At 44.0% G+C, this 26,397-nt stretch overlaps 1 protein-coding gene across 1 annotated transcript in view; it reads right to left on the bottom strand.

The window, feature by feature from the left end:
• Positions 1 to 609: 609 nt before the first annotated feature.
• Positions 610 to 26,397, bottom strand: part of ZCCHC24 (zinc finger CCHC-type containing 24) — a 120,953-nt gene continuing 95,165 nt past the window's right edge. Inside the window, exons 3-4 of the mRNA XM_081329764.1 lie at positions 8,629 to 8,793; positions 610 to 1,905 (exon numbers count right to left, since the gene is read on the bottom strand). Of these exons, the coding sequence (XP_081185890.1) occupies positions 1,792 to 1,905; positions 8,629 to 8,793 (279 nt within the window). The 3' untranslated portion in view covers positions 610 to 1,791. The remainder of the gene's footprint in view (positions 1,906 to 8,628; positions 8,794 to 26,397) is intronic.

Here is a 26,397-nt window from a genome sequence, read left to right on the forward strand (position 1 = left end):
ACACATGCAATCAGAGCTTGCATAGCCCCTCGGTGTCAGAAACAGTTAGGCTCTGATTGTCAAAATGTGCCATTTTGACGTTTGAAAATCTTTCCTCTGCAGATGCCCATATGTGTCTCTTGTGAAAGAGAGAGAAAGGGAAAGGGGAGGAGAGAGATGAAACCTTGGCTTAGGAGTCTTCTGACTTGGCCCTTTTATGACTTGTGGACTTCAACTTGTGGACTTCAACTTGTGGACTTCAAGAGAGCGTTGGTGGAGCAGTGGGCTAAGGCCTCCTTAAGTAACACCAGCTGCCTGCAATTAGTGCAGGTTCGAGTCCCACCAGGCTCAAGGTTGACTCAGCCTTCCATCCTTCCGAGGTAGGTAAAATGAGGACCCAGATTGTTGGGGGCAATTAAGCTGACTTTGTAATAATGCCGCTTGGGGTGTGTGTGTGAAAGCCCTAATAAGCAGGCATATACATAGAATGAAGGCTACTGCTAAGCTTGTAAGCCGCCCTGAGTCTTCGGAGAAGGGCGGGATATAAATGGAATAAAAAAAAAACTCCCAGAATTCCTCAGCCAGCATGCCTGGCTAAGGAATTCTGGGAGTTGACGTCCACATGTCATGAAAGGGCCAAGTTTGAAGACCTGTCTTGGCTGGTTCCACCATTAATTGTTGATGGAGGAACAAGCTAAAGTCCACCAGAAATTATTATTTTGGGGACAATGATGGTAAGAGTAGAGAAACAGACCCAAGTGGAGAGGGGGAACTGAATTTGGATAGTTTTGTCTGTTAAGGCTAAAGTGATGCTTCCCTTGTTGGCTCCATATGTTGGTTATGCAGCCTGAGCATAGGAAAGTTAGCCACCATTGGGGGCTAAAGAAAAAAGGTTAAGGTAATAGTTGCCATGGGAAGTCAGGGTAAACAACAACAGCCTGCACAAATGAGTGCATTTATGCAAGCTTGTTCTGAAATAGGCCTCCTGGATTTTAGTGGAACCCCCCATTGTCATAAAAAGTGCCTAAGGTTGCTGCACACGAAAGACAAAGTCTCGTTCCACTCTACATGTCCCACCATTGTCACCTTCCCACAAAAACCACTCGTCAGACAATTATCCACTTGTCTTTTTAAGCCCTCAGATTAAAAAACAGAACAAAACCAAAACCTAAAGCTCACCAAAAGCCTCTCTTCAGTGGCCCTGAAGGTCTGCGTCACATCCCGAAGACCTCTTAAGATCTTAGCTTCTGAAGAACTCTAGTTGGCAGCGTTAGCTAACATAGCATTTGTCAATAGCGTTGAGATTTATATACCACCCCATAAAAGGCACTTTGAGTCATGCCTGCCTGTTCCCATTCCACCCCAACTCCTTAATTCATCCAAGCCTATGTTCCTGACCTTACAGATCTCTCCGGAACCGACAACACTAGTTCACTTGGAGTAAAATACTGGAATTCTGTAAACAATCGGTGGAAAAACACCCTAGTGGTGGCTATCCATCATGAGTATGGCGGGCATAGTCCAGCAAGAGCCAGTGGCCAGTTGGTCTCCAACCCTATTAACATGGCTTGTTTCGCGAGACCCTTAAGGAAGGAACACACATAACACCACACAGGCCTAGAGATACAAGTTGTATGTCCGTAGGTACGCAGGGGAAGTGTTACATTCAGTTAAAGGAAAGGCATATGATTAGGTTAGGCAACATTGGTGGTGGATGAAGGTTCTTAGACGATGGGTCCTCCTCCTTCCCTTTTGGCCGTTGGGTGCTGCCACAGGGTCCGTGGTGACAAAAAACACTCTCCATGGGTTTCTTTATTGCACCCGGCGGCAGTAGTATCCCAGGACTTTACATTTCTCGCAGAGATGCTGAGGGTGTTCTTTGCTTTGATCCGAGACATCCAGCCCATCGGGTTTTTCCAGGGGTCTCTGCATGGAGGAGGTAAGGACAGAGGTTACACCTAGTCAAACGTGAACCAGCCCCAGGGTACTCTATGGAGATTCTCTGTCCTCCAGGTCCTGGTTTGTCCAAAAGGTGCTTTTTCAAGAGGCAACTGGACTTCCTTGCTTTTTTCTCTGAAGACGCTTCGCTTTCAACAGTTCCAAGAAGGCTCCACACCCATTTGCACTGCGCAGCTGACCCTGAGGACACAGACCAGCCTCCAAGTGGCCTCAACGACTCTCTAAAAGAAGGCAAACGACCAGCTTCTCCGCAAGGAGTATATAAATCCTGCCCTTCCCCACCATCCACTCAGAGCTGAAGAAGGTTCTTGGAGGAGAAGCGAAAGGTCTTCAAAGAAAAAAACAAGGCAGCCCAGTTGCCTCTTGAAAAAGCATCTTTGGGGTGAGCAAGTCCCAGGTTTTGCTGCTGCACATCTGAATCCAGACAGACACAAGGGTCTTTTTTTCAAGAAGCAGCTCTGGAAATGCCCACCAGACCTTCACGAGGTTGCCCATTCAATTAATCATCACTATGTTTGTCTGATGGGCGTTCATTATCAGACCATGAATAGGTCATTTGAGGTCAACCACTTGAGCTTCTTCAGAGGCTTTAGCACAGGGGTCCCCAACCCCCCAGTCCGTGGACCGATGCCGGGCCACGGCATGCCAGCAACCGGTCCACGCAAATGAAGCCCCATCTGCAGGATGCAGGCAACACACAAAATTACACACCCTCTGGTCCGCGGAAAACTCTCTCTCCACGGAACTGGTCCCTGGTTGGGGACCTCTGTTCTAGCAGGAGAGCACTGCCATCACCCACCCTTGACCAAAGATTTCCACCTGGGACGGTTGTCCTTTTCACATCGAGTGGAAAAGACACACGTGGAGTAGTGAGAGAGGAAGGGGACACCCATCTAGCCAGCCAGATCAGCCAAACCTACTCTGGAAAATTAACGGAGTGACAGATGTTAAAGCCAGATCACCCCTCACGTCCAGAGTCAACATTTAGCCATCTCTCTCTCTCTCTCTGTGTTGTTATGTTGTTTTGCAGCATCTGATGCCTGGCCAAACAGATATTGTGCTATTCCTTTTGCAACCTTGTAGAAAATGAGTAGGTCAAAAGGAGTAGGTCAAAAGCAGTAAGCCAATCAAATGTGGCCAGGGGGGACCAATGAAAACACTGAATCTAACTCAATTTCGTTTACATTACCACTTGCTTGGGCCTTATATTTTAGCCATGATTGTCAATTGTCATAAACTACATGTAGTCCTCAGCTTACAACAGTTAGTTTTACTGACTGTTTGTAGTTACAACTGCAGGGATTCACGTGTCAAAAGTGGTTGTAAAATGGGACAGAACTCGCTTAACAATTGCCACGCTCGGCGATGGTAATTTTGGGCTGAGCTGTGGGTGTAAACTGAAGACTCTCTGTACCCTTCCAGTACAAAGCTTGGTATGTGCAACAAATACACAGAAATCAGGATGGTTGGCAGGTAACAGCGCAATATTTTATTGGAATGTATTCATAGTTGTCCCATTTGAAGTGATGGGCCTCATTAGACTTAATTAAATTTCATTAGCTTCAGGGATATGTCCTAAGGATAATGCCGGTTAGGCTTTAATCTGCACTAAACAAGGTTACATGGAGAGAGTTAATAGATCATGTTCACCTTATTATTTCTTCTCTCACAGATAATACTGTCAATTAAATTGGGGGCAATGAACATTTTAGAATAAAACTATAGCTCTTCTTCTCTTTTCCTCCAATACTGAAGGCTTTTAGTGGAATCATGTTTTACACAGTGATGTTTGTTGACATTAATTCAGTTTCTCGAATTGCTGACAGCCTTGAAGTGATTTCTGGATAAAACTTACACATTCTTGAGTTAAATTAGTGAATGAGCTGGATAAACACAGTTTGGCAGTTCCCATAAAACTGTTTCCTCCGATTACTTTCAATGGCTCAATAAATATGTGTTTTTGCAAAACGCTGTTCCTCCCAGTATGTTTAATTTACAGATAGGCTATCATTTATCTGGAATATTTACATGTTTTACCATCTCTTCTTTTTTTTAAAATCAACCCTAAAGTCATCCAAAGAAACTGTGAAGTAAACGTGACTCGTACTTCTCACTGTACAATAAACGACTATCCATCTTGAATAAATAATATAAAAAGCAGACAGAATGAAAATCAAGGGTCACCGAGTTCTTAATATGTAAGATTTTTAAGGCATCTTTTCTATATATGGATTGCTGCAATTTAGAATAGAATGGAGTAACAGAGATGGAAGGGACCTTGGAGGTCATCTAGTCCAACCCCCTGCTCAGGCAGGAGACCCTATACCATTTCAGACAAATGGCTGTCCAGTCTCTTCTTAAAAACTTCCAGTGTTGAAGCATTCACAACTTCTGGTGGCAAATTGTTCCACTGGTTAATTTTTCTAAATGTCAGGAAGTTGTTCCTTAGTTGCTTCTCTCCTCGATTAGTTTCCACCCATGGCTTCTTACGGTTTTCTGAGGGCTTTCTACAGAAACACACCCCAGTCCAGTTTTCACCCAAGTGTAAATGTCTGAGTATCATGGCAGTCCTTTGACATTTATATTTCTGTTCTGCACTGCAAATTGTGGCTGTTCTGCTTTTTCTACTCCACCGCTGAAAATACGTAAACGCACTAATTCACCTATCTCTAATAAGCAGACTGCCTTTTTCAACAGATGAAACCTAAGTTGATAGCTAGGTTTCCCAACACAGTTTATGGATGGATTAAATAGACCACAGTTCCTGTCTTCCACTTACTGGGGGCATTTCACGGTGTGCGTGTGTGTGTGTGTGTGTGTGTTAAAAAAAGTTAAGATGACAACCACAACTGCACAGTCAATGCCCCACACTGCACTTTTTCATGTGCAGTTCATGTACAAGGGATGGGGTTTCCGTCACATGTCACAACTGCTTTTTTTTTTTTTGACCCTCTAATCCACTAGCCACGGATGCCCCTGTGTTTTACAGTTCAGGAAGATACGATCCCCCACCCGGGAAAAAAAAACCAACAGTGGGAGAGCAAAGGTAAAAAAAAATGACCCTTGATCTTAGAACGCGGTTGTGTGGATCTTCTTCACCAATGCAGCTGGACAGCTGCTAAAATTTAATCCGAGCTGCCAGAATTGCAGGCCACACAATCAATGCACACACACACCGATGTCAATTTCCAGCGAATTGGGCAAAGAGTGCGGTTCTTTGCAATACAGCTTTTTGGGGTTGACCAAAACATTGCTACATCAACCTGGCCTTCGTTGAGGGGCGTGAGGCAATTGTGGAACCACAAGTATAAATTGCCAACGGGGCAATCCCCTCCTCCAAGTGTTATTGGGACAATAGTTAAATATTCTGCAAACACTGAAATTTTGGGGCATTGCAATGTGTTTGACACTAGGCATGGGATGAATTGTTATGTGTTGAGATCACTGCTGTGATTATTCTGTGGTATGAAATATATCAATTATTACTGTAAAATTCTGGTGATGCCTTGCGGTTAGCTTGGATCCACCCAACCGCAGCACCTTGTTTAAACAAACTCACTCATTCTGAAATCCAGTCTAAAAGTTATGTTGGTTACAGAAAAGGTGAGTACGTTGACTCAACACTCTTCTATTTCCTAGGCGCTAGATAGGCAAGGCAAGGAAAGCAGCTCCAAAACTGGAGCTACCAAATCTAGGCTGCAAGAAACAAACCAACAGCTGACCATTAGATGGCAGCAGTGAGATACAGAAAGCTATGTCAGGTTTGCTGCCCTCTGGTGTTCCAATGATCTGCCTGCATTTCAGATCTGCTATCTTTACTAAAAGGTTCATCTCTGCATCCCAGGTGTTCCTCAATCTTTTTCCCCCCCAAAATCCAATAATCTAGAGACCCCAATAATCTAGAGACCTCCTCCTGCTCCTCCCCCTCCTTCTTCCTTTTTCTTCCTTTTTTCTTCTTCTCCTCCTCCTCCATCTTCATCCTCTCCTCCTTCTCCCATCCTCCTCCTCCTTTTCTCCTTCTCCACCTCCTCTTCTTTCTTCTTCTTTCCTCCTCTTCCTCCTCCTTTTCTCCTTTCTTCCTCCTCCTCCTCCTCTTCCTCAGTTCTGTAATGTTTTTCAACAAGGAATCAGCAATCCAGCAGGATTGCTGGCACAGCCTTCTGAGATGTCGGTCAGACAGCCTCAATCTCATTTGCAACAGACCCTTTTCCTTTTCGACCTACTTTGAATTCAGCAAACTGCATCAGCGAAGCATCCTCCATAGCCGGAAAGAGTTTTGCTGTCTGCCTTCCAATTAGATTCCTTCCCCCCCACACCCGTTTTCTTTGCTATGCCTTCCAGACTATAAAGTCCCCTAAACTCTCTATGATTCCTTCCTTGAATTCAATTACTGTCTAGGAAACTGCAGTTGCTTGCATTCCAGCTTTTCTGCCCTCAAAGAACTGTCACAAACCTTCCCTGCAAGGCCTGTTAGAGAATCTGCAAGAGATTATCCTTCCATAAAAAAGGATTTCCTTTCCCCTTTGTGTATTCCAACAAAGCACACACACACACACACACAAAAGACTTTAGTGATTAAACAACAAAGAAGCTTCAGTCATAATTTTGTCTATTTCCAAGGGTTTTGCAGCAGGAGGGGGGAAAAAATTCTGATGGAAAATGCACTAAATAAACTATTACCGTAACTATCGGCTTGACTATTGGATGCTAAATTTCAGTTATTGATGCAATTCATACTATTACGCTTTATTGTATTTGAATTGTTGGGGGAGGCAGCTTATAAATAATTGCACAGAAAAATACTTCAGGAATTATTTGTTGTTTTTTTTCTTCTTATTTAAGTGATCGTCTAGCAGGCTTTGATACAAAAATAAAAGTTGGAAGACTGTGGGATCTTTCCGTATTTCTGCATCTCAGCAGGCTTTTCTTGACCCAGACGTTAAACAGGCTTAGATCTATTTAGAAGTTGGATGGAAGACCTCAAGGAACCCTCAAATTGTAGGTTAGCTGGAACCTGAATAGGCCATTAGGAAACGGTAAGGATTTCTGTATTGCTTCCCAGAAAATGTTCATGGATATCTCTGTAAAGATACCAGGAGACCAGCTTTCCTGGAAATATTATTTGTAAAGAATAATTCCTAAAGCTTCTCTTCCCACCATTTTTACATTCACCTCAAGTGATGTATTTATTTCCACACCCGATAGAAGAGAATATTTGTAGCTCGAGGTTGAACTGTGGGGCCTTTGGCGCTCTCTGAGCTTGGTGGCTTCCCAGCGGACGTTTCATTACCCAGCTAGGTGACGTCATCAGTGCTAGGCGATCAGTGCTAGCCCTGATGATATTAGATGGTTTGCTAATGAAATATCTGCGAGAAAAATCACCCAGCTCAGAGAGCACCAAGGACCTAGATTTCCGCACCCTTTCATGTTTATACAACCCGCCTTTCTTCCAGAGCTGAAGACAGTCTGATTGATGAGGCTTATTTTTATTTTATTTATTTATTTTAATCCCATTTATATCCCGCCCTTCTCCGAAGACTCAGGGCGGCTTACAATCTAAGCACAAATTAAATGTGCTTAGCAATAGCCTTCATTCTATGTATATGCCTGCTTATTAGGGCTTTCGCCCCCCCAAGCGGCATTATTACAAAGTCAGCTTAATTGCCCCCAACAATCTGGGTCCTCATTTTACCTACCTGGGAAGGATGGAAGGCTGAGTCAACCTTGAGCCTGGTGGGATGTGAACCTGCACTAATTGCAGGCAGCTGGTGTTACTTAAGGAGGCATTAGCCCACTGCTCCACCAAGACTCATTATCACTTTATCCCCACAGTGGTCATCCCTCCCTTAGCTCTTTCATTGCTACACTTAACGTTTTTAGCACTTACTGAAGTTTCGTGATTTGTCTGTTAAGCAGGGGGAGGGACTGGAGGCTAAAACATATACAGAACGGTTGCTGGAATTAGGTATATCTAGTCTAATGAAGGACCAGGGGAGATATGATAGCAGTCTTCCAATATCTGAGGTGCTGCCACAAAGAAGAGGGGGTCAAGCTATTCTCCAAAGCACCCGAAGGCAGGACAAGAAGCAACGGATGGAAACTAATCAAGGAAAGAAGCAAACCAGAATTAAGGAGAAATTTCCTCACAGTTAGAATAATTAACCAGTGGAACAACATGCCTCCAGAAGTTGTGAATGCTCCAACACTGGAAGTTTTTTTAAGAAGAGACTGGACAGCTACTTATCTGAGATGGTATAGGGTCTTCTGCCTGAGCAGGGGGTTGGACTAGAAGACCTCCAAGGTCCCTTCCAACTTTCTATTCTATTCTATTCTATTCTATTCTATTCTATTCTTCTATTCTATTCTATTCTATTCTATTCTATTCTATTCTATTCTATTCTATTCTATTCTATTCTATTCTATTCTATTCTATTCTATTCTATTCTATTCTCCATATTCCATTCCATTCTTCTGTTCTACTCTCTACTTCTATTCTACTCTACTTCTATTCTGTTCTACTCTACTCCACTCCACCCACCCACCCCACCCCACCTATTCTAGAAAGCTTGAGGAGCTCCATTGCTGGGCTGTGCTTGATGGCCATCACATCCAGCCATTATCCATGGAGGGTCTTCAGCTGGGACCTCCCTTTACCTCAATTTCTGCCCTCTTTTGGAACCCCCTCCCTACCTGCTTGTGAGGATAAACGTTAATATGGCACTTGATACATTCTTGTCCCATGTTGGCCCACGAGTTGCCGCTCATCCATTTTCTCTTGCATTTGGGGCACTTATATTCACCAAAGCAGCGTTTTTTCCCTTGGTATGGAGTCAAGCCTTCTCCTTTTGGACGAGCCTAAAAACAAGAGAGAGAAAGAGAGAAAAAACAATCTTAGTGAAGGCCAGAACAGAGAAATGAAAATGCATTTTCTTTGCTGATTGTATTAACATAAGAAGAACAGCAGCTTCATTATAACCAGGTCGATCCGTTTGGAAACTGAAAGGGACACGCAATTTTCTGAATTTCTCTCTTAGCTCTCCTGAAGTCTGAAATGCATCTCCTTGAATTTCTGACTTTCAGAAAATAGTTGTGTTTTTTCCCCCAGCTATGCTTTTTGAGTTGGCTTATTAATAAGGATTTTAAGGAAGGTTCAACTTGGGCTAATATATTCAGGTGTCAGCTAGGTTTAGAGCAAGGGTGCCCAATCTTTGCAACTTTAAGACTTGTGGACTTCAACTCCCAGAGTTCTCCAGTCGGCTGGCTGGTGAATTCTGGGAGATGAAGTCCACGAGGCTTAAAGTTGCCAAGATTGGACAGTCCTGGTTTAGAGTAAGATTTTGCATCTCTCTGCTGACCTCTAGCGGTGAACTGGATTCTATATTTTACAATCTTCGTTTTTTCAGCTCTTCCCTATAATCAGCGGGCAAGGTATACTGTAAACTGAGATTATCTCTCTATTAATACATATACTCTACTGGAAGGATAATCTATATTTTAAAAAAGGAAAGATAGTAATGATTGCACTTAAAATCTTTGGATCCTTCCTGAAGCACTCTCCTATATGATCCTGAGTATTCACTGAAGCAGGAGGCATGAGCTTAAATGGACTCCAGAAGGTGGTAGAGGACAGGAAGGCCTGGAGGAACGTTGTCCATGGGGTCGCGATGGGTCGGACACGACTTCGCAGCTAACAACATTTCCCGGGCTTTCACACATATCTTGACACACTGATAGTATAATCCTATGTATGCATTTACTCAACGGTTACATTCACTGCATTTTTCATTCTACTTATTGTCCGATTGGTAATAAAAGTTTCCTTGGTGGTTTGTCGGCTAAAAGAATAAAAAGGTAATTTTAGTCCAGCAAATATATATTTCTGCAGAAAACTTTTTTCTCATAGATTTATCTCTATGCACACACCCCTAAGTACACCATGATACCACCATGATACGTGTATGTGTATGTATGTATATGTATGTACGTATATGTATATATGTGTGTATGTATATAGATGATAGATAAATGACGTGTGTCTGTGTGTGTGTGTGTGTGTGTAGGTCTTAGCGTATTCGGGTCTTTTCCCATGTAAGATTGAGAGTGTCTTGGCTTACACGGGACAAGACCTGAATACGCCAAGACCTACATACGCGCGCACCTCCCCAAACCTCCCCAGGTCTCCGTTCCTCCGCGCAGACCTGACGTTTGGGGAGGCCATTTAGCTGCCATTCAAAACAACCAACACCCCAAAACTACAAATAACCTCTTTCAAATTTATGACAAATGCAGCACTCCAGTGGTCATTCACACTTACCACAGACCCTGGGGATGTTGCGCTGTCCTCCCCTGCCCATCTTCCCCTGCAGCACTTAGGCCTGCTCCCCAGGACTCCTGGAAGCAGCTGCGAACAATTCCTTGCTAAAATGGCGGCTACTTTCAGAGCCTTCTCCGCTAATCAGCTGTCTGCCCATCAGCTGTCCATAGGGATGCTGCAAAGCTCTCCTTCTCTAGGCCTTGGACTCCCTCCTGGCTGAAGAGTAGATGAACCAAGCCAGCAAGGAGACAAAATGTTTCTGCAGCTGTTTTTCCTCTGAAGTTTTTTTTTGTTTTTTTTTTTAAAGTAATCTCCGAGGGTTATGCCAGAAAATGGAGGACGCTGGGTCTTTGCAAGCTTTAGCTGTCCGCCTGGCTGCCTGAAGGCCGCCCTTTTCAGGCAGTCTGACAGACAGCTAAAACTTGCAAAGACCCAGCGTCCTCCATTTTCTGGCACAACTTTTAGGGATTTATTATTATTATTCCTACTACTACTATTACTACTACTACTACTTCAGGAGTAAAAAGTTGCAGAAAAAAATTCTCTCCTTACTAGCTTAGTTCCTCTACTCTTCCATCTGGAGCCAAGGTAAGATTTTAAAAAGGGATATTGGTTGGAAGGCAGAGGGAGAGTTTAGTTTTAGCATCTAAAAAAAGGGGGGGGGAAATCAGCGAGTACATCCCAACCAGCTTTTTATGTTTTTGTTATTGAAGAAATATGGGGGAGGGGGAGGGGTTCTGGGGTGGGGATAATATTGTAACTTCAATAAAAAATTTCAATAACAAAAAAAAAGAAATATGGCTTTCTGGGGGAAGGTGGGGAGGGCGTTAAGGAAGGAAAGGGTTTTTGGAAGCTCGTCCTGAAGCTGCCTTTTGTGCAAGGGGCCTTTTCTCAAAGCCTAGAGAGGCAGCTGTGTTGCCTCCCCGTAGACAGCTGATGGGCGAACACCAAAAGCTCCCAAAGGCTAGGGAACTAGTCCCAGAACAAAACGGAGACCTGCCGTTTGGTTTGGGAGGCGCCCAAACCTCCCCAAACGTCGGCAGGTCTGCGCGGAGGAATAGATAGATGACAGAGATAAATGATAGATGATAAATAGATGAGATAAATGACATAGTTAAATAATAGAGAGATACATGATAGATATATAGAGATAGAGAGATAAAAGAAGGAAGGGAAAAAAGGAAAAGAAAGAGAAAAAAAGAAAAGAAAAGAAAGATTAAAGATACCGTGTTAGTGATTGGCAGAGGGCAGATTTGAGCAAAATACACTGAAAAATACTTTGCTTTGATCAGTTTCGTAATTGGAGTTGAAACGAAACCGGCCTTCAGAGACTGTTCACGACGGAGTTTCTTTGAAGGGGATTCCAACCCTATGGTGCATTTCAAAAGATGGCCGCTTCCATTTCCCCAATTGCTGGCACAACTTCCCTTCCTGCCATTAGCAACCTTTTTTCTCCTCTTTCTGACTGTGAACCCTCGGCTTCCTTGGCTGCCCCACTTTTCAATTCACAGAATATCTGTGCCAAACGCCAAAGTTAGACCCTCGGGACTGTAGCAGTAGTTCCGGCCATGCCCTCGCATTCACCGATCATTTCCCTCCCTTCAGTTGTTCTTTTCAATGTTGTTATTTTATTATCCCATTTCTGGAAACTGTGAATCATAGCTTTGGTAGATCTGATGAGCCTGTGTGCAGATACTGTTATCTCGTGTGGTTACTCAACGTTCCCTAACAGCTCTAACGTTTCGTAATTGTTTGGGGTTCTACGTAAACATAACACAATTAAAATTCCGGCAGTGTAAACATTTCCTTTATTTTATACAGATGCCCCATTACTGAAGATATTTTATTTTCCCCTCCTTGTTGAGTTCTCCAAGGAGGAGACTAGTTCATTTGTTTCCTAGATGTCTTGCTTTGCCTTTGCATCCTTACAAGGAAGGAAGGAAAGGGAAGGAAGAAAGAGAAAGGAAAGAAAGAAAGAAAGAAAGAAAGAAAGAAAGAAAGAAAGAAAGAAAGAAAGAAAGAAAGAAAGAAAGAAAGAGGAAGGGAGGGAGGAAGGAAGGAAGGAAAGAAAAGGAAGGAAGGAAGGAAGGAAGGAAGGAAGGAAGGAAGGAAGGAAGGGAGAGAAAGGAAAAAAAAGAAAGAAAGAGAGGAAGGGACGGAGGGAGGACAAATAACCTTTCCCACCCACCCCCCTGGTCTACAGCCCCTGGAGACCACCACCACCAGCACCTAGCTCTTGGTGCCCCCAAAGACCTAGACTCCTTACCTCTGCGGAACGCGAGGCTTTTTTCAGAGAGCTTTTGGAGGCAGGCATAGTCCTCCTGTAGCAGGGGTGGGGTGTTGTTGTTTTTTGGGCAGATGTCCTTCAGAGAAGAATTGGAAGATGGAATGTATTGGAGAGGGTGGGGAATTATCCCTGGAGGAGACCCCCAGCTGATGGGAGACAGAAGGATTTCAGACCTTTGCAGGCAGGTCTGGACCTGCTTGGCAAACCGGGGGGGGGGGGGGGGCTGAAGTATCCAGAAAGGGACCACCGGCAGCCAAGGGCACAGCAGTCTGCACCTCTGGGTCTGTTTTAAACTGTCTCAAGGCACCAAAAGTAACAACCAGAGGGAGGGAAGCCAAGAGGGAGAAGCAGGTTTCAGGCAGGAAAAAGTGAAACTGAAAAACAGCACCAGAGAGGAGAAATGAAAGTGAAACCTTAACAGGGAAAGGAAAGCAAACAGAAGGTTCAAGCCTGTGCAAAAGGAAAACCAAGAGAAAGGGGAAATAAATCAAGTCTCTCTTCAGCTAGAGATTTTAACACACCGTACATTCACCGAATGAAGTTTTATTATGTAGGAGCACCTCGCGGAGACAACTGCAAAGACAATCCGATTTCAGAGCGGCCTTTGAATTTCAGCTCCCATCCTGGGATAGAGGTGACTTTGGACAAGGGAGCTACTGAACAGCGTCTGCGACATTTAGGTCTCAGTGTTTGTTGTGATTCAGGGTCAGCCTGTGGGTTCGGCAGTTGGGTCGGACGACTCAGAGGAGGAGGAGGGGGGTGTTGAAGAGCTTGCTGAGGGGATTGGACAGCTTGATGAGAGCCCCCAGCCAGGCCCCTCTCATCTGGTCACGACGCAGACCCAGCTGTGTGAGCCTGACAGCGTGGATGAAGATGACCCACAGCTGGCCCTGTTCAAGGACGCCCGACGCAGGAGGCAGTCAGTCAGGAGTAAACAGAGGAAGGCAATGGGGCACCTCGGAAGGAGGCAGAGAGAGACCACGCCCTGAACTGTATTTAAGGGGGAATGCGTGGGAGGGCTGGTTTGCTGAAGGCAACCGCTCGGATGGTTCATGTTTCTTAAAGCTCCTGTTTCTTGGTTCTTGTCTTGTTTGTTTTTGTAGCTATAAATTTGGCAGGCGTAATTCCAGCCTCTTGCCTTCTTGCAAAAGGGGTTGTCCCTGCTTTTTCTGCAGGGCCGGTAGCAGGCTGGTACAGAACAGTGTTTTGCAGGGTTTGAAAACGTGTGGACTTATTCACCAAAGAACCTGAGGGCGGGACAAGAAGTGACAGACAGAAACCTATAAAGGAGAGGTAGAACTAGAGTGAAGGAGAGTTTGAGGGCTTGCCTTCAGAAGTTGTGGGTGCTCCACAGTGCTTTTTTTGTAAAAGAAAAAGGTGTCGGAACTCACACGTCATACAACCCCACTTGCCTACCCTACAAGGTTCCATCCAAAAAAGGTGCCGGAACTCCGTTCTGAGCGTTCTATGAGAAAAAAAAGCCCTGGTGCTCCATCATTGCAGGTTTTTAAGAAGAGACTGGAAAGCGATTTGTCCAGACTGGAATAGGGTCTCCTCCTTGAGCAAAATATAGGGATGTGGTGGCTCAGTGGCTTAGGACGCTGAGCTTGTCGATCAGAAGGTCGGCAGTTTGGCGGGTCGAATCCCGAGTGCCGCGTAACAGAGTGAGCTCCTGTTACTCGTCCCAGCTTCTGCCAGCCTAGCAGTTGGAAAGCACGTAAAAATGCAAGTAGAAAAACAGGGACCCCTACAGTGGGAAGGTAACAGCGTTCCGTGCGCCTTTGGCGTCTAGTCATGCCGGCCACATGACCACGGAGACATCCTCAGACAAGCGCTGGCTCTTCAGCTTTGAAACGGAGATGAGCACCGGCCCTTAGAGTCGGAAATGACTAGCACGCATGTGCGGGGGAACCTTTACCTTTACCTTTACTTGAGCAAAGGCCTGGACTAGAAGACCTCCAAGTTCACTTCAAACTCTTTGTTATTCTGTGTTCTAACTTCCAGATGGCTGGAGAATTCCAGGAGTTGAAGTCCACCCATCTACCAAATTGCCAAAGTGGAGAAACGGCGCTAGAGAAGGACTCCTTGTTCTGAGCAAAAGCTCTGAGCGGCGAATCCACGGAGAACCAGATCATGGTGAAAGATGAAAAATGGTGTTGGGACATTTAAATGCAATTAATTCTGAGAAAATTGTAATTGACAATTTTGACCCAAACTTTCAAGAGTATTTCTGGAGTGAGGTAGGATTCCAAGGATTCTCCTTTCAGGTTAACCCAAGCTTCCAGGAATACCTTTGCGGTGAAGGTCACAAAAGTAATATGAGGTCAACTCAAGTTTCCAGAAGTAATTCTGGGGTCAATTAAGGTCAAAGGGATCATTTGAGGTAGAATTAAGCTTTGAGGGGTAGTTCTGGGGTCACTAAAGGTCACAGGGATCATCTGAGGTCAATCCAAGCTTCCAGAGGTGGTTCTGGGGTCAATGAAGGTCATGGGTCATCGGAGGTAAAATCAAGCTTTGAGGGATAATAGTGGGGCTCAATTAAGGTTATAAAGGTCTTCTGAGGTCACCTGAAGCTTCCAGAGGTAATTCTCTGGTTAATTAAGGTTACAGGGGTCATCTGAGGTCACCCCAAGCTTCCATAGATAATTCTGGGGTCAATTAAAGCCACAAGGGTCATCTGAGGTTAACCCAAGATTCCAGAGGTAATTTTGGGGTTAATTAAGGTTACAAAGGTCTTCTGAGGTCAACTCAACCTTCCAGAGTTACTACTGGCATTAATTAAGGTTGGAGCTGTCATTTGAGGTAAAATCAAGCTTTAATGGGTAGTTCTGGGGTCAATTAAGGTCACAGGGGTCATCTGAGGTCACCCCAAGCTTTCAGAGGTAATTCTGGGTTCAATTAAGGTTACAAAAATCTTCTGAGGTGAACTAAAGCTTCCAGAGTTAATTACGGGGTTAATTAAGCTTAGAGGGGCCATTTGAGGTAAAATAAAGCTATGAGGGGTAGTTCTGGGGTCAATTAAGGTTACAAAGGTTTTCTGAGGTCAGCCCAAGCTTCCAGAGTTAATTCTGGGGTTACTTAACGTCAGAGGGGTCATTTGAGGTAAAATCAAGCTTTGAGGGGTAGTTCTGGGGTCACTTAAGGTTACAAAGGTCTTCTGAGGTCACCCCAAGCTTCCAGAGTTAATTCTAGGGTTAATGAAGGTCAGAGGGGTCATATGAGGTAAAGTCAAGCTTTGAGGGGTAGTTCTGGGGTCAATTAAGGTTACAAAGGTCTTCTGAGGTCAGCTCAAGTTTCTAGAGTTAATTCTGGGGTTAATTAATGTTAGAGTGGTCATTTGAGGTAAAATCAAGCTTTGAGGGGTAGTTCTGGGGTCAATTAAGGTTACAAAGGTCTTCTGAGGTCAACCCAAGCTTCCAGAGTTACTTCTGTAATTAATTTAGGTCAAAGGGGTCATTTGAGGTAAAATCAAGCTTTGAGGGTTAGTTCTGGGGTCAATTAAGGTGACAAAGGTCCTCTGAGGTCACCTCAAGCTTCCAGAGATAATTCTGGGGTTAATTAAGTTTAGAGGGGTCATTTCACGTAAAATCAGGCTTTGAGGGGTAGTTCTGGGGTCAATTAAGATTACAAAGCTCTTCTGAGGTCACCTCAATCTTCCAGAGTTAATTCAGGGGTTAATTAAGGTTAGAGCGGCTATTTAAAGTAAAATGAAGCATTGTGGGGTAGTTCTGCAGTCAGTTAAGGATCCAAAGGTCGTCTGAAGGGAACCCAAGCTTCCAGAGTTAATTCTAGGGTTAATTAATATCAAAGGGGTCATTTGTAGTAAAATCAAGCTTTGAGGGGTAGTTATAGGGTGAACTAATGTGACAAAGGTCTTCTGAGGTCACTCCAAGCTTCCAGAGATAATTCTGCGGTTAATAAAGGTCAGAGGGGTCATTTGAGGTAAAATCAAGCTTTCAGGGCTGGTTCTAGGGTCAATTAAGGTTACAAAGGTCTTCCGAGGTCAACCCAAGCTTCCAGAGTTAATTCTGGCGTTAATTAAGGTCAGAGGAGTCATGTGAGGTAAAATCAAGCTTTGAGGGGTAGTTCTGGGGTCCATTAAGGTTACAAAGGTTTTCTGAGGTCAACCCAAGCTTCCAGAGTTAATTCTGGGGTTAATGAAGGTCACAAAGGTCATTTGAGGTAAACTCAAGTTTTGAGTGGTAGTTCTGGGGTTACAAAGGTCTTCTGAGGTCATCCCACGCTTCCAGAGTTAATTCTGGGGTTAATTAAGGTCAGAGGGGTCATTTGAGGTAAAATCAAGCTTTGAGGGGTAGTTCTGGGGTCAATTTAGGTGACAAAGGTCTTCTGAGGTCAACCCAAGATTCCCAAGTTAATTCCGGGGTCAATTAAGGTCAGAGGGGTCATTTGAGGTAAAATCAAGCTTTCAGGGATAGTTCTGGGGTCACTTAAGGTTACAAAGGTCTTCTGAGGTCATCCCAAGCTTCCAGAGTTAATTCAGGGGTTAATTAACGTCAGAGGGGTCATATGAGGTAAACTCAAGGTTTGAGGGGTAGTTCTAGGATCAATTAAGGTTACAAAGGTCTTCTGAGGTCAGCTCAAGATTTTAGAGTTAATTCTGGGGTTAATTAATTTTAGAGGGGTCATTTGAGGTAAAGTAAAGCTTTGAGAGGTAGTTCTGGGGTCAGTTAAGTTTACAATGGTCTTCTGAGGTCAACCCAAGATTCCCAAGTTAATTCTGGGGTTAATTAAGGTCAGAGGGGTCATTTGAGGTAAAATCAAGCTTTCAGGGGTAGTTTTGGGGTCAATTAAGCTTACAAAGGTCTTCTGAGGTCATCCCAAGCTTCCAGAGTTAATTCTGGGGTTACTTAACGTCAGAGGTGTCATTTGAGGTAAACCCAAGCTTTGAGGGATGGTCCTGGGGTCAATTAAGGTTACAAAGGTCTTCTGAGGTCAGCTCAAGCTTCCAGAGTTAATTCTGGGGTTAATTAAGGTCAGGGGGGTCAGTTGAGGTAAAATCAAGCTTTCAGGGGTAGTTCTGGGGTCAATTAAGGTTACAAAGGTCTTCTGGGGTCATCCCAAGCTTCCAGAGTTAATTCTGGGGTTAATTAACGTCAGAGGGGTCATATGACATAAACTCAAGCTTTGAGGGGTAGTTCTGGGATCAATAAGGGTACAAAGGTCTTCTGAGGTCAGCTCAAGATTCTAGAGTTAATTCTGGGGTTAATTAATTTTAGAGGGGTCATTTGAGGTAAAGTAAAGCTTTGAAGGGTAGTTCTGGGGTCAATTAAGGTGACAAAGGTCTTGTGAGGTCATCCCAAGCTTCCAGAGTTAATTCCAGGATTAATTAAGGTCAGAGGGGTCATTTGAGGCAAAATCAAGCTTTGAGGGGTAGTTCTGGGGTCAATTAAGGTGACAAAGGTCTTCTGAGGTCAACCCAAGATTCCCAAGTTAATTCCGGGGTCAATTAAGGTCAGAGGGGTCATTTGAGGTCAAATCAAGCTTTGAGGGGTAGTTCTGGGGTCAGTTAAGGTGACAAAGGTCTTTTAAGGTCATCCCAAGCTTCCAGAGTTACGTCTAGCGTTAATTAAGGTCAGAGGGGTCATTTGAGGTAAAGTCAAGCTTTGAGGGATGGTCCTGGGGTCAATTAAGGTTACAAAGGTCTTCTGAGGTCAGCTCAAGATTCTAGAGTTAATTCTGGGGTTAATTAATTTTAGAGGGGTCATTTGAGGTAAAATCAAGCTTTGAGGGGTAGTTCTGGAGTCAATTAAGGTGACAAAGGTCTTTTGAGGTCATCCCAAGCTTCCAGAGTTAATTCTGGGCTTAATTAAGGTCAGAGGGGTCATTTGAGATAAAATAAAGCTTTGATGGGTGGTTCTGGGTTCAATTAAGGTTACAAAGGTCTTTTGAGGTCATCCCAAGCTTCCAGAGTTAATTCTGGGGTTAATTAAGGTCAGAGGGGTTATTTGAGGTAAAATCAAGCTTTGAGGCCTAGTTCTGGGGTCAATTAAGGTTACAAAGGTCTTCTGAGGTCAATTCTGGGGTTAATTTAGGTTACAGGGTTCCTCTGACATCGACCCAAGCTTCTAGAGGTAATTCTGTTGTCAGGTAATGTCACAGGGGTCATCTGAGGTCAACCCAAGCTTCCAGAGTTAATTCTGGGGTCAATTTAGGTTAGAAGGGTCTTCTGAGGTCAGCTCAAGCTTCCAGTGCTTATTCTGGGGTGAATTAAGATCACAGGGGTCATTTGAGGTCATCCCAAGCTTCCAGAGGTAATTCTGGGGTCAATTAAGGTTGTAAAGGTATTCATAGGTGAACTCAAGCTTCTGGAGCTACTTCTGGGGTCATTTAAGGTCACTGTGGCCATTGGAGGTCATTTCAATCTTCCAGAGTTAATTCTGGGGTCAATTAAAGTTAGAAAGGTCTTCTGAGGTCAACTCAAGCTTCCAGAGGTAATTCCAGGGTCAGTCTAGGTCACAGGGGTCATTTGAAGTCATCCCAAGCTTCCAGAGGTAATTCTGGGGTCAATTATGGTTTCAAAGGACTTCTGAGATCAACTCAAGCTTCCAGAGATAATTCTGGTGTGAATTAAGGCCACAGGGGTCATTTGACGTAAAATCAAGCTTGTGTCATGTGGTCATTTAGAGTTTAGTGTAGCAAATAAGATGCTGGATTAGAGATTGTAAGACACAGTTAGACATGAAGATTATCTGCCTAGGTTTATTCAGAAAGTCTGTGGTGGGAATGAAATCAAAGTAATAAATCAGCTGATCTGTTAGTCCTGCTGATCCTCCAGATCGTTCCAAACATTTCAACTATGGCTTGGACTGAACGTATTTTTTTTAAAAAAGCAACTCCTTGCCATTTGCACAAAATTTATATTGAACTTTCCTAAATCCGAGGAGGAAAGAACAGCATCTTCTAAAATTGTACATTAATTATGGCAGTTGCAAGCTAATGAAGAACACGATGACCTTTGTTGGATGAAGCTGATGGAGTATTTGCAGGCTGATTTCTTTTAGGAGATTCCAACTCAACTTTGATCCATCTTTGTGTGCTTGGACGCACAAAGAATTTGTCTCCGGTGCATAAACTCCCAGAGTACATACAAGCAAGAAATGATCAATCTTGATTATCATCATTAAAAAACATTCATCATAAACCGTCAGATGTAACACTCAGTGATGGTCATAGGATACTAAATAAGCAATCAACATAAATCATACTAGGATACTGAATAAAGCAATTAATATAAATCGCAACACACAAGCAACAAAGATATGGTTATAAGAGGATAAGAAAATAGATCATAGAAAATATGAGAAGATAACACAGCCCTACTAGTTAGTTTGACAGTGTTGTGGGAATTAGTTGTTTAGCAGAGTGATAGCATGGGGGTGGGTGGGGGAAAACTATCCTTGTGTCTAGTTGTTTTGCAGTGCAATGCCCTATAGCGTCATCTTGAGGGAGGAAGTTGAAACAGTTTATGTCCAGGATGTGAGGGGTCAGTAGATATTTTCACAGTCCTCCCATAACTTATATATTATTATATTAATACAATAACTCAGCTACATATTTCTCTTTTCTTTTCTCATACCACTCTCCTACCCAATATTCACATAAGTATGTCATTATTGGGAAACTGCAGCTAGGTTGGAAGGAGGGGGTCAAAGAAGGGCCTAGTAGGAAGAAGAAGAAGAAGAAGAAGAAGAAGAAGAAGAGGAAGAGGAAGAGGAAGAAGAAGAAGAAGAAGAAGAAGAAGAAGAAGAAGAAGAAGAAGAAGAAGAAGAAGAAGAAGAAGAAGAAGAAGAAGAAGAAGAAGCAGCTAAAAAGGCTTCAAAGGAGAACTCTGAAGGAACAGGTGTGCTATGGAGGAGGGAGAGAGAGAGAGAGGGGGGGGGAGAGAGGGGCACATAGCCACAGACAATGCTTGGAGTGTTCTGATACCGCTGAGCATGCAAGCTTTCAAAGGTGGCCTTGTCAGGGTGGAATCTCAACAGACCGATTCTTCGCTTCCTCCCCGACTCCACCCCGAGTCGGCACCCCTCCTGTGCCACACAGAAATGTCATCCATTCTTCGAGCACCATGGGCATTCCATGGGAACAAAGGCGGCATTGATTGAAACAGGAGCTCGCTTTGTGCATCTCGGCCTGCCGAGTGGGCCTGGGTCTGCCCATGAGGGCCAAGGGAGCTGCCACCCATCACAGAGACTGGACTAAATTCAAAGCCAGAGGGGGCGGACACGATGCCCGTTTTTAACCTTGCCCCCCAACCCCCTATAGCTGGCTTTCCCAAAGTTCATTCAAAACATTTCACAGAATACAGTCTCAATTATTCTTTCAAAAGGCCAGAAAGACAGAGGTAAGCCCTCTGAGAGTTTGCGTTGCCCCAACTAGGAACCGTGCCGTCATCATGAGCCACAGGGCTGCGGGTTCTCTGTTCTTTGCTACACACGTGGTAGAAGTTGTTGTTCAGGTCCTGATGGCATGGGAATTCCTTGGGTAGCTTTGGACCACACCGTCTCTCTCTCCCTCCCTCTCTTCCTTACTTCCCTTCTTTCCCTTACTGGAAGTTTCCTTCCTTCCTTCCTTTCTTCCTTCCTTCCTTCCTTCCTCCCTCCCTCCCCTCCCTCCCCTCCCTCTTACTATGTCCTTGCTTCCCATCTGTCTGCTTCCTTCCTTCCTGTCTCACTTCCTTCCTAACTCACTGTCTCTCCTTCCATTCTTCCTCCCTCCCTTTCTCACTCCTTCCTTCCCTCCCTCCCTCCTCCTTTGCTTTCCTTCCTTCCCACCATCTCCTTCGTTCCTTCCTTCCCACCATCTCCTTCCTTCCTTCCTTCCTTCCTTCGTTCCTTCCTCCCTCCCCTCCCTCCCTCCCTCCCTCCCCTCCCTCTTACTATGTCCTTGCTTCCCATCTGTCTGCTTCCTTCCTTCCTGTCTCACTTCCTTCCTAACTCACTGTCTCTCCTTCCATTCTTCCTCCCTCCTTTTCTCACTCCTTCCTTCCCTCCCTCCCTCCTCCTTTGCCTTCCTTCCTTCCTTCCTTCCTTCCTTCCTTCCTTCCTTCCTTCCTTCCTTCCCTTCCCTTCCTCCTCCTCCTCCTCCTCCTCCTCCTTTCCTTCCCACTTACCTACAATCCCTCCTTTCCCCCTCAAACAACAACCTTGCCACTCGGCTGGGCTAGGGAGAGTTCCAGAATACCTTGTGAGACTCCACAGGTAAGCCTGCCTTTGAATCCAGGAGCCTCTGTTCCTAGCTAGGGCCCCAACCCCCTGGCACAACTTCACATTCACAACTGAATCCTAGCAGCTTCGTCCAGTAGAATGTTCCATTCAATTAGAAAACAACCTTTCTTATGCTCTATCCTTCTCCCTCTCTCCGTCTGGACTCTCCTGTCATCAAACCGCGCAACCTCCACAAATGCCGTGATCTGTGCCCTAACTTTCCAGGGAAAGCAGGGGAGTGTAATAAGTAGCTCTCCCTCCTGAAAGCAGATTTGGAAGAAGACACCAGCCAGACATATCCCTGAAGCCACCAGAAACTGACAGCTTCTAAGGAAGTTTTACTTCGTCCATTGTTCAGTTGGAATTACTCGCCCGATATTTCTTTGCCGGCTTCATGGATGAGTCGGGATATGAACCTCAACCCAACAGGACAGTGCCAACTATTAATTACTGGGTGCATAAAATCTACACCTATTCACTGGCTACCAGTTCTTAGTCACATACTTCCCCCGCACTTACGAGGACAAGAAGCTCTCATTCGGGAGTATAGTAAGATCCTGCTAAACTCCTCTCTACCCATTCATGCCTCTACCTCTGATCTCTTAAGATGTCGATTAAAGTCAAGAAATCCACCACTCCTCACAGCGCTTAAGCTGCTGGCCGAACATCAGAGCACTATACAAAAGTGGATGGAAGCATGTAGTAGCTATACCTCCCAAGATATTTCTCAGCATATTAATCCTAATAGTATACCTCCAGGATTTAATCTACCCCGACACATATGGGTGACATACAATAGAATTAGAACGACTCATGGGGTGTGTGCTGATTCTCTGTATAAATGGGGAAAGACACCTTCAGCACAATTGTGATTGCGGGGCTCCCCGACAGACTATCCAACATATAGTGAGGGAGTGCACTAATAGAACATACCCAGGAGATTTTAAGGACTTCCTCTGCGGACTGACTGGATCTCCAAACTCGACATTAAACTCTGAAATGTTATTTCTGCTTTCCTCTTAGGTTTTATAATTGCTTCTTTTTAAAAAAAAATGTTTTAACTGTTCTAACTTGTAAATATGAAGTGCTTTTAATTCTGTGTGTGACCAACCATACGCTAAATAAATAAATAGTGCCAACTATTCAACTTGGGCTGATTTAGCAGAGAAATTTATTTTATTTTTATTTATTTATTTTAATTCCATTTATATCCCGCCCTTCTCCGAAGACTCAGGGCGGCTTACAAGCTTAGCAGTAGCCTTCATTCTATGTATATGCCTGCTTATTAGGGCTTTCACACACACCCCAAGCGGCATTATTACAAAGTCAGCTTAATTGCCCCCAACAATCTGGGTCCTCATTTTACCTACCTGGGAAGGATGGAAGGCTGAGTCAACCTTGAGCCTGGTGGGACTCGAACCTGCACTAATTGCAGGCAGCTGGTGTTACTTAAGGAGGCCTTAGCCCACTGCTCCACCAAGGCTCAAATTTCCTATAGTAGGCAGCTCTTTGTTAGCTTTAACCTTTTTTTTTACAGGGATTTTTTTTAAAAAAAAATACCCTGCAAAGCTAGTGGCTGCAACTGTGCCACAAGGAGAAGCGAAAGATTTTCAAAGGGCCCTAAAAAGCCTGCTAGCATGTTCGCTAATAATCGAGAACACGTTATTTCTCCCTCCAGAAAATAGGTAATTTGTTACTTGAGTTGTTTCAATTTCCATTTTGGACCACTACCCTAATCAAGTTCTCGAAATGCGAAATTGGGATTACCTTCAAAGACTGAGATGGACTAAGATTGCAAGGGTTGGGTCTACAACTCACCCTTCCATTTATTCCCCACCCCCTAAAAAAAAAAGAGCCCAAGGCCAACATTTTGGCTAATGCCTCCTTAAGTAACACCAGCTGCCTGCAATTAGTGCAGGTTCAAGTCCCACCAGGCTCAAGGTTGACTCAGCCTTCCATCCTTCCCAGGTAGGTAAAATGAGGACCCAGATTGTTGGGGGCAATAAGCTGACTTTGTAATAATGCCGCTTGGGGTCTGTGTGAAAGCCCTAACAAGCAGGCATATACATAGAATGAAGGCTACTGCTAAGCTTGTAAGCCGCCCTGAGTCTTTGGAGAAGGGCGGGATATAAATGGAATTTAAAAAAAAATGACTGAATTACAGTGGTTTGATTTCACGATCTTTTTTAAAAAAAAATCTTCAGAGGCGTAACCAGTGGCTCGACGCAATTCAACATTGTTGAGCCCTGAAGACTATAAAGGCAGGAATGTTAAACTGCAGTTGCTAATTGCAATCCTTGGTTTGTTTTTCAGATGCATTCCTTTCAGGAACTTGAAGTAACGAAGAAAACTATTTGCAAACGAGAGCCCTGGACCACATTTTCCCCCTTGAGTTAAACTTCTTTCCTTTTAACCCAAAGGTCCTCTTAAAAGGGAGTGCAAGCAATAAAGATAGATGCAAAGCCCACATCATTCTGATATCATTTTCAAAAGGAACATATTCCAGCTGTGGTCGGATGTTAGCCAAAAGCACAGATGACTTCGTGGCTAGAAAAACTCTGCCACCAGCTTTACCGGAGCAAGAACTTAAACCTCAGCTTTGTATTTGAGTCTCGTACAGATTTGTCTCTTTTCCCCACATAAATATCTTACGCACAAAGAAGGTGTCTAAGTTCTTTGCTAAGTTTTTCCCCCCCGTTAATTAAAACTCTTTTTGCACTCTTGGAAATGAAGACATTCACATTCTTACTGGAGAAATGTGAGGGACTATTACCAAAAAAGAGAGAGAGAGAGAGGGGCATGACATTAGCTAAGGCATCAGAGGACAAGAAGTAGCTGCTGCTGAATAAGTTGTGCACACAAGAAAGAAAATTTGCAGAGGATATTGTTATCATTTTGGGATGACATAACCAATAATTCTCAAAATGATAAGCCTGTCAAACGATGCTTGACTATTTATCATTAATCATAAAAACGATGGCGATGGTAGAGATTTAAGAAGGTCCATTTATTTATATATCTCTATCTATATCTAAGGGACGCGGTGGCTCAGTGGGTTAGGACACTGAGCTTGTCAATCAGAAGGTCGGCAGTTTGGCGGGTCGAATCCCGAGTGCCGCGTAGCAGAGTGAGTGCCTGTTACTCATCCCAGCTTCTGCCAACCTAGCAGTTTGAAAGCACGTAAAAATGCAAGTAGAAAAATAGGGACCACTCCGGTGGGAAGGTAACAGCGTTCCGTGCGCCTTTGGCGTCTATTCATGCCAGCCACATGACCACAGAGACGTCCTCGGACAAGCGCTGGCTCTTCGGCTCTGAAATGGAGATGAGCACCGGCCCCTAGAGTCGGAAACGACTAGCACGCACATGCGGGGGAACCTTTACCTTTACCTTATATCTCTATCTATCTATCTCTATCTATCTATCTATCTATCTATCTATCTATCTATCTATCTATCTATCTATCTATCTATTTATCGCTATATCAGTCGAAAAAGAAAGAAATATTGCTTTAGAGTGAAATTGTAAAGAAAAAAAAAGTAAAGCATCAATAAAATAACCAGCCACAATGTTCTCTTACAAGGAATGAGGTGAATTAAGCAATACAAAATTTTGGCTGTCACTTTCTGGATCGATGTTCTGTATTTCATCTTGAAGACCCATTTTAGGAATTTTCACTGACCTGTACTTATAGCATCCTTACTTTTCTTTAGATTTAGTTCAACAGGTCATGTGCCAATCTCATTTTGGGGCGCAATCGCTTTCAATACTTCAATGCTTCCCCCCCTGCCCCCAACCACTGCAGTGTTTTCTATTTCTATGAAAAAAGTAGGAAGTAGAGGATTCTTTGATTCTATGCAAAAATAGGAAGTAGACAATTCTTTGGAGCAAAATATTCATCCACCGCATCCAGTTCGGATCACCGCATTACAAGAAAGATGTTGAGGCTTTGGAAAAAGTACAGAGAAGAGCAACCAAGACGATTAAAGGCCTGGAGACTAACGGCTGTAGGACTTGGGTTTGGCCAGTCTAGAGAAAAAAGGTCCGGGGTGACATGATAGCAGTCTTTCAGTATTTGAGGGGCTGTCACAAAAAAGAGGGGGGGTCAACTTATTTTCCAAAGCCCCAGAAGGCAGGACAAGAAGCAACGGATGGAAACTCATCAAGGAGAGAAGCAACCTGGAACTAAGGAGATGTTTCCTGATTAGAACAATTAACCAGTCAGTGGAACAACTTGTCTCCAGAAGTTGTGAATACTCCAACACTGAAAGTGTTTTAAGAAGAGTTTGGACAGTCACTTGGCTGAGATGGTATAAGGTCTCTTGCTTGAGCAGGGGGCTGGACTAGAAGACCTCCAAAGGTCCCTTCCAGCTCTATTCTGATTCTGATTCATCTTGAGATGTCACCCTACCTCTCGTTGGTCACACACCAACAAGGCTATTATGGTAACAACTTTCTGTATCAGAAATCCCAGATTTTTTTAGGAGCAGACTGCCTTGAAGGTCAGTAACCTTGTGTGGAGGCTTTTGTGGCTGTCGTTTGCTAACTCTCCTTTCCTTGATCACAATTGTAAGAAAACAACTCTCCGTTTTCTGAAGTCCTCTCCCAAAAAAGAGTGCTTTATTTAATGCTTGACT

Source organism: Vipera berus, assembly GCF_964194415.1.
Source record: "Vipera berus genome assembly, chromosome: 5".
NCBI lineage: Eukaryota > Metazoa > Chordata > Lepidosauria > Squamata > Viperidae > Vipera > Vipera berus.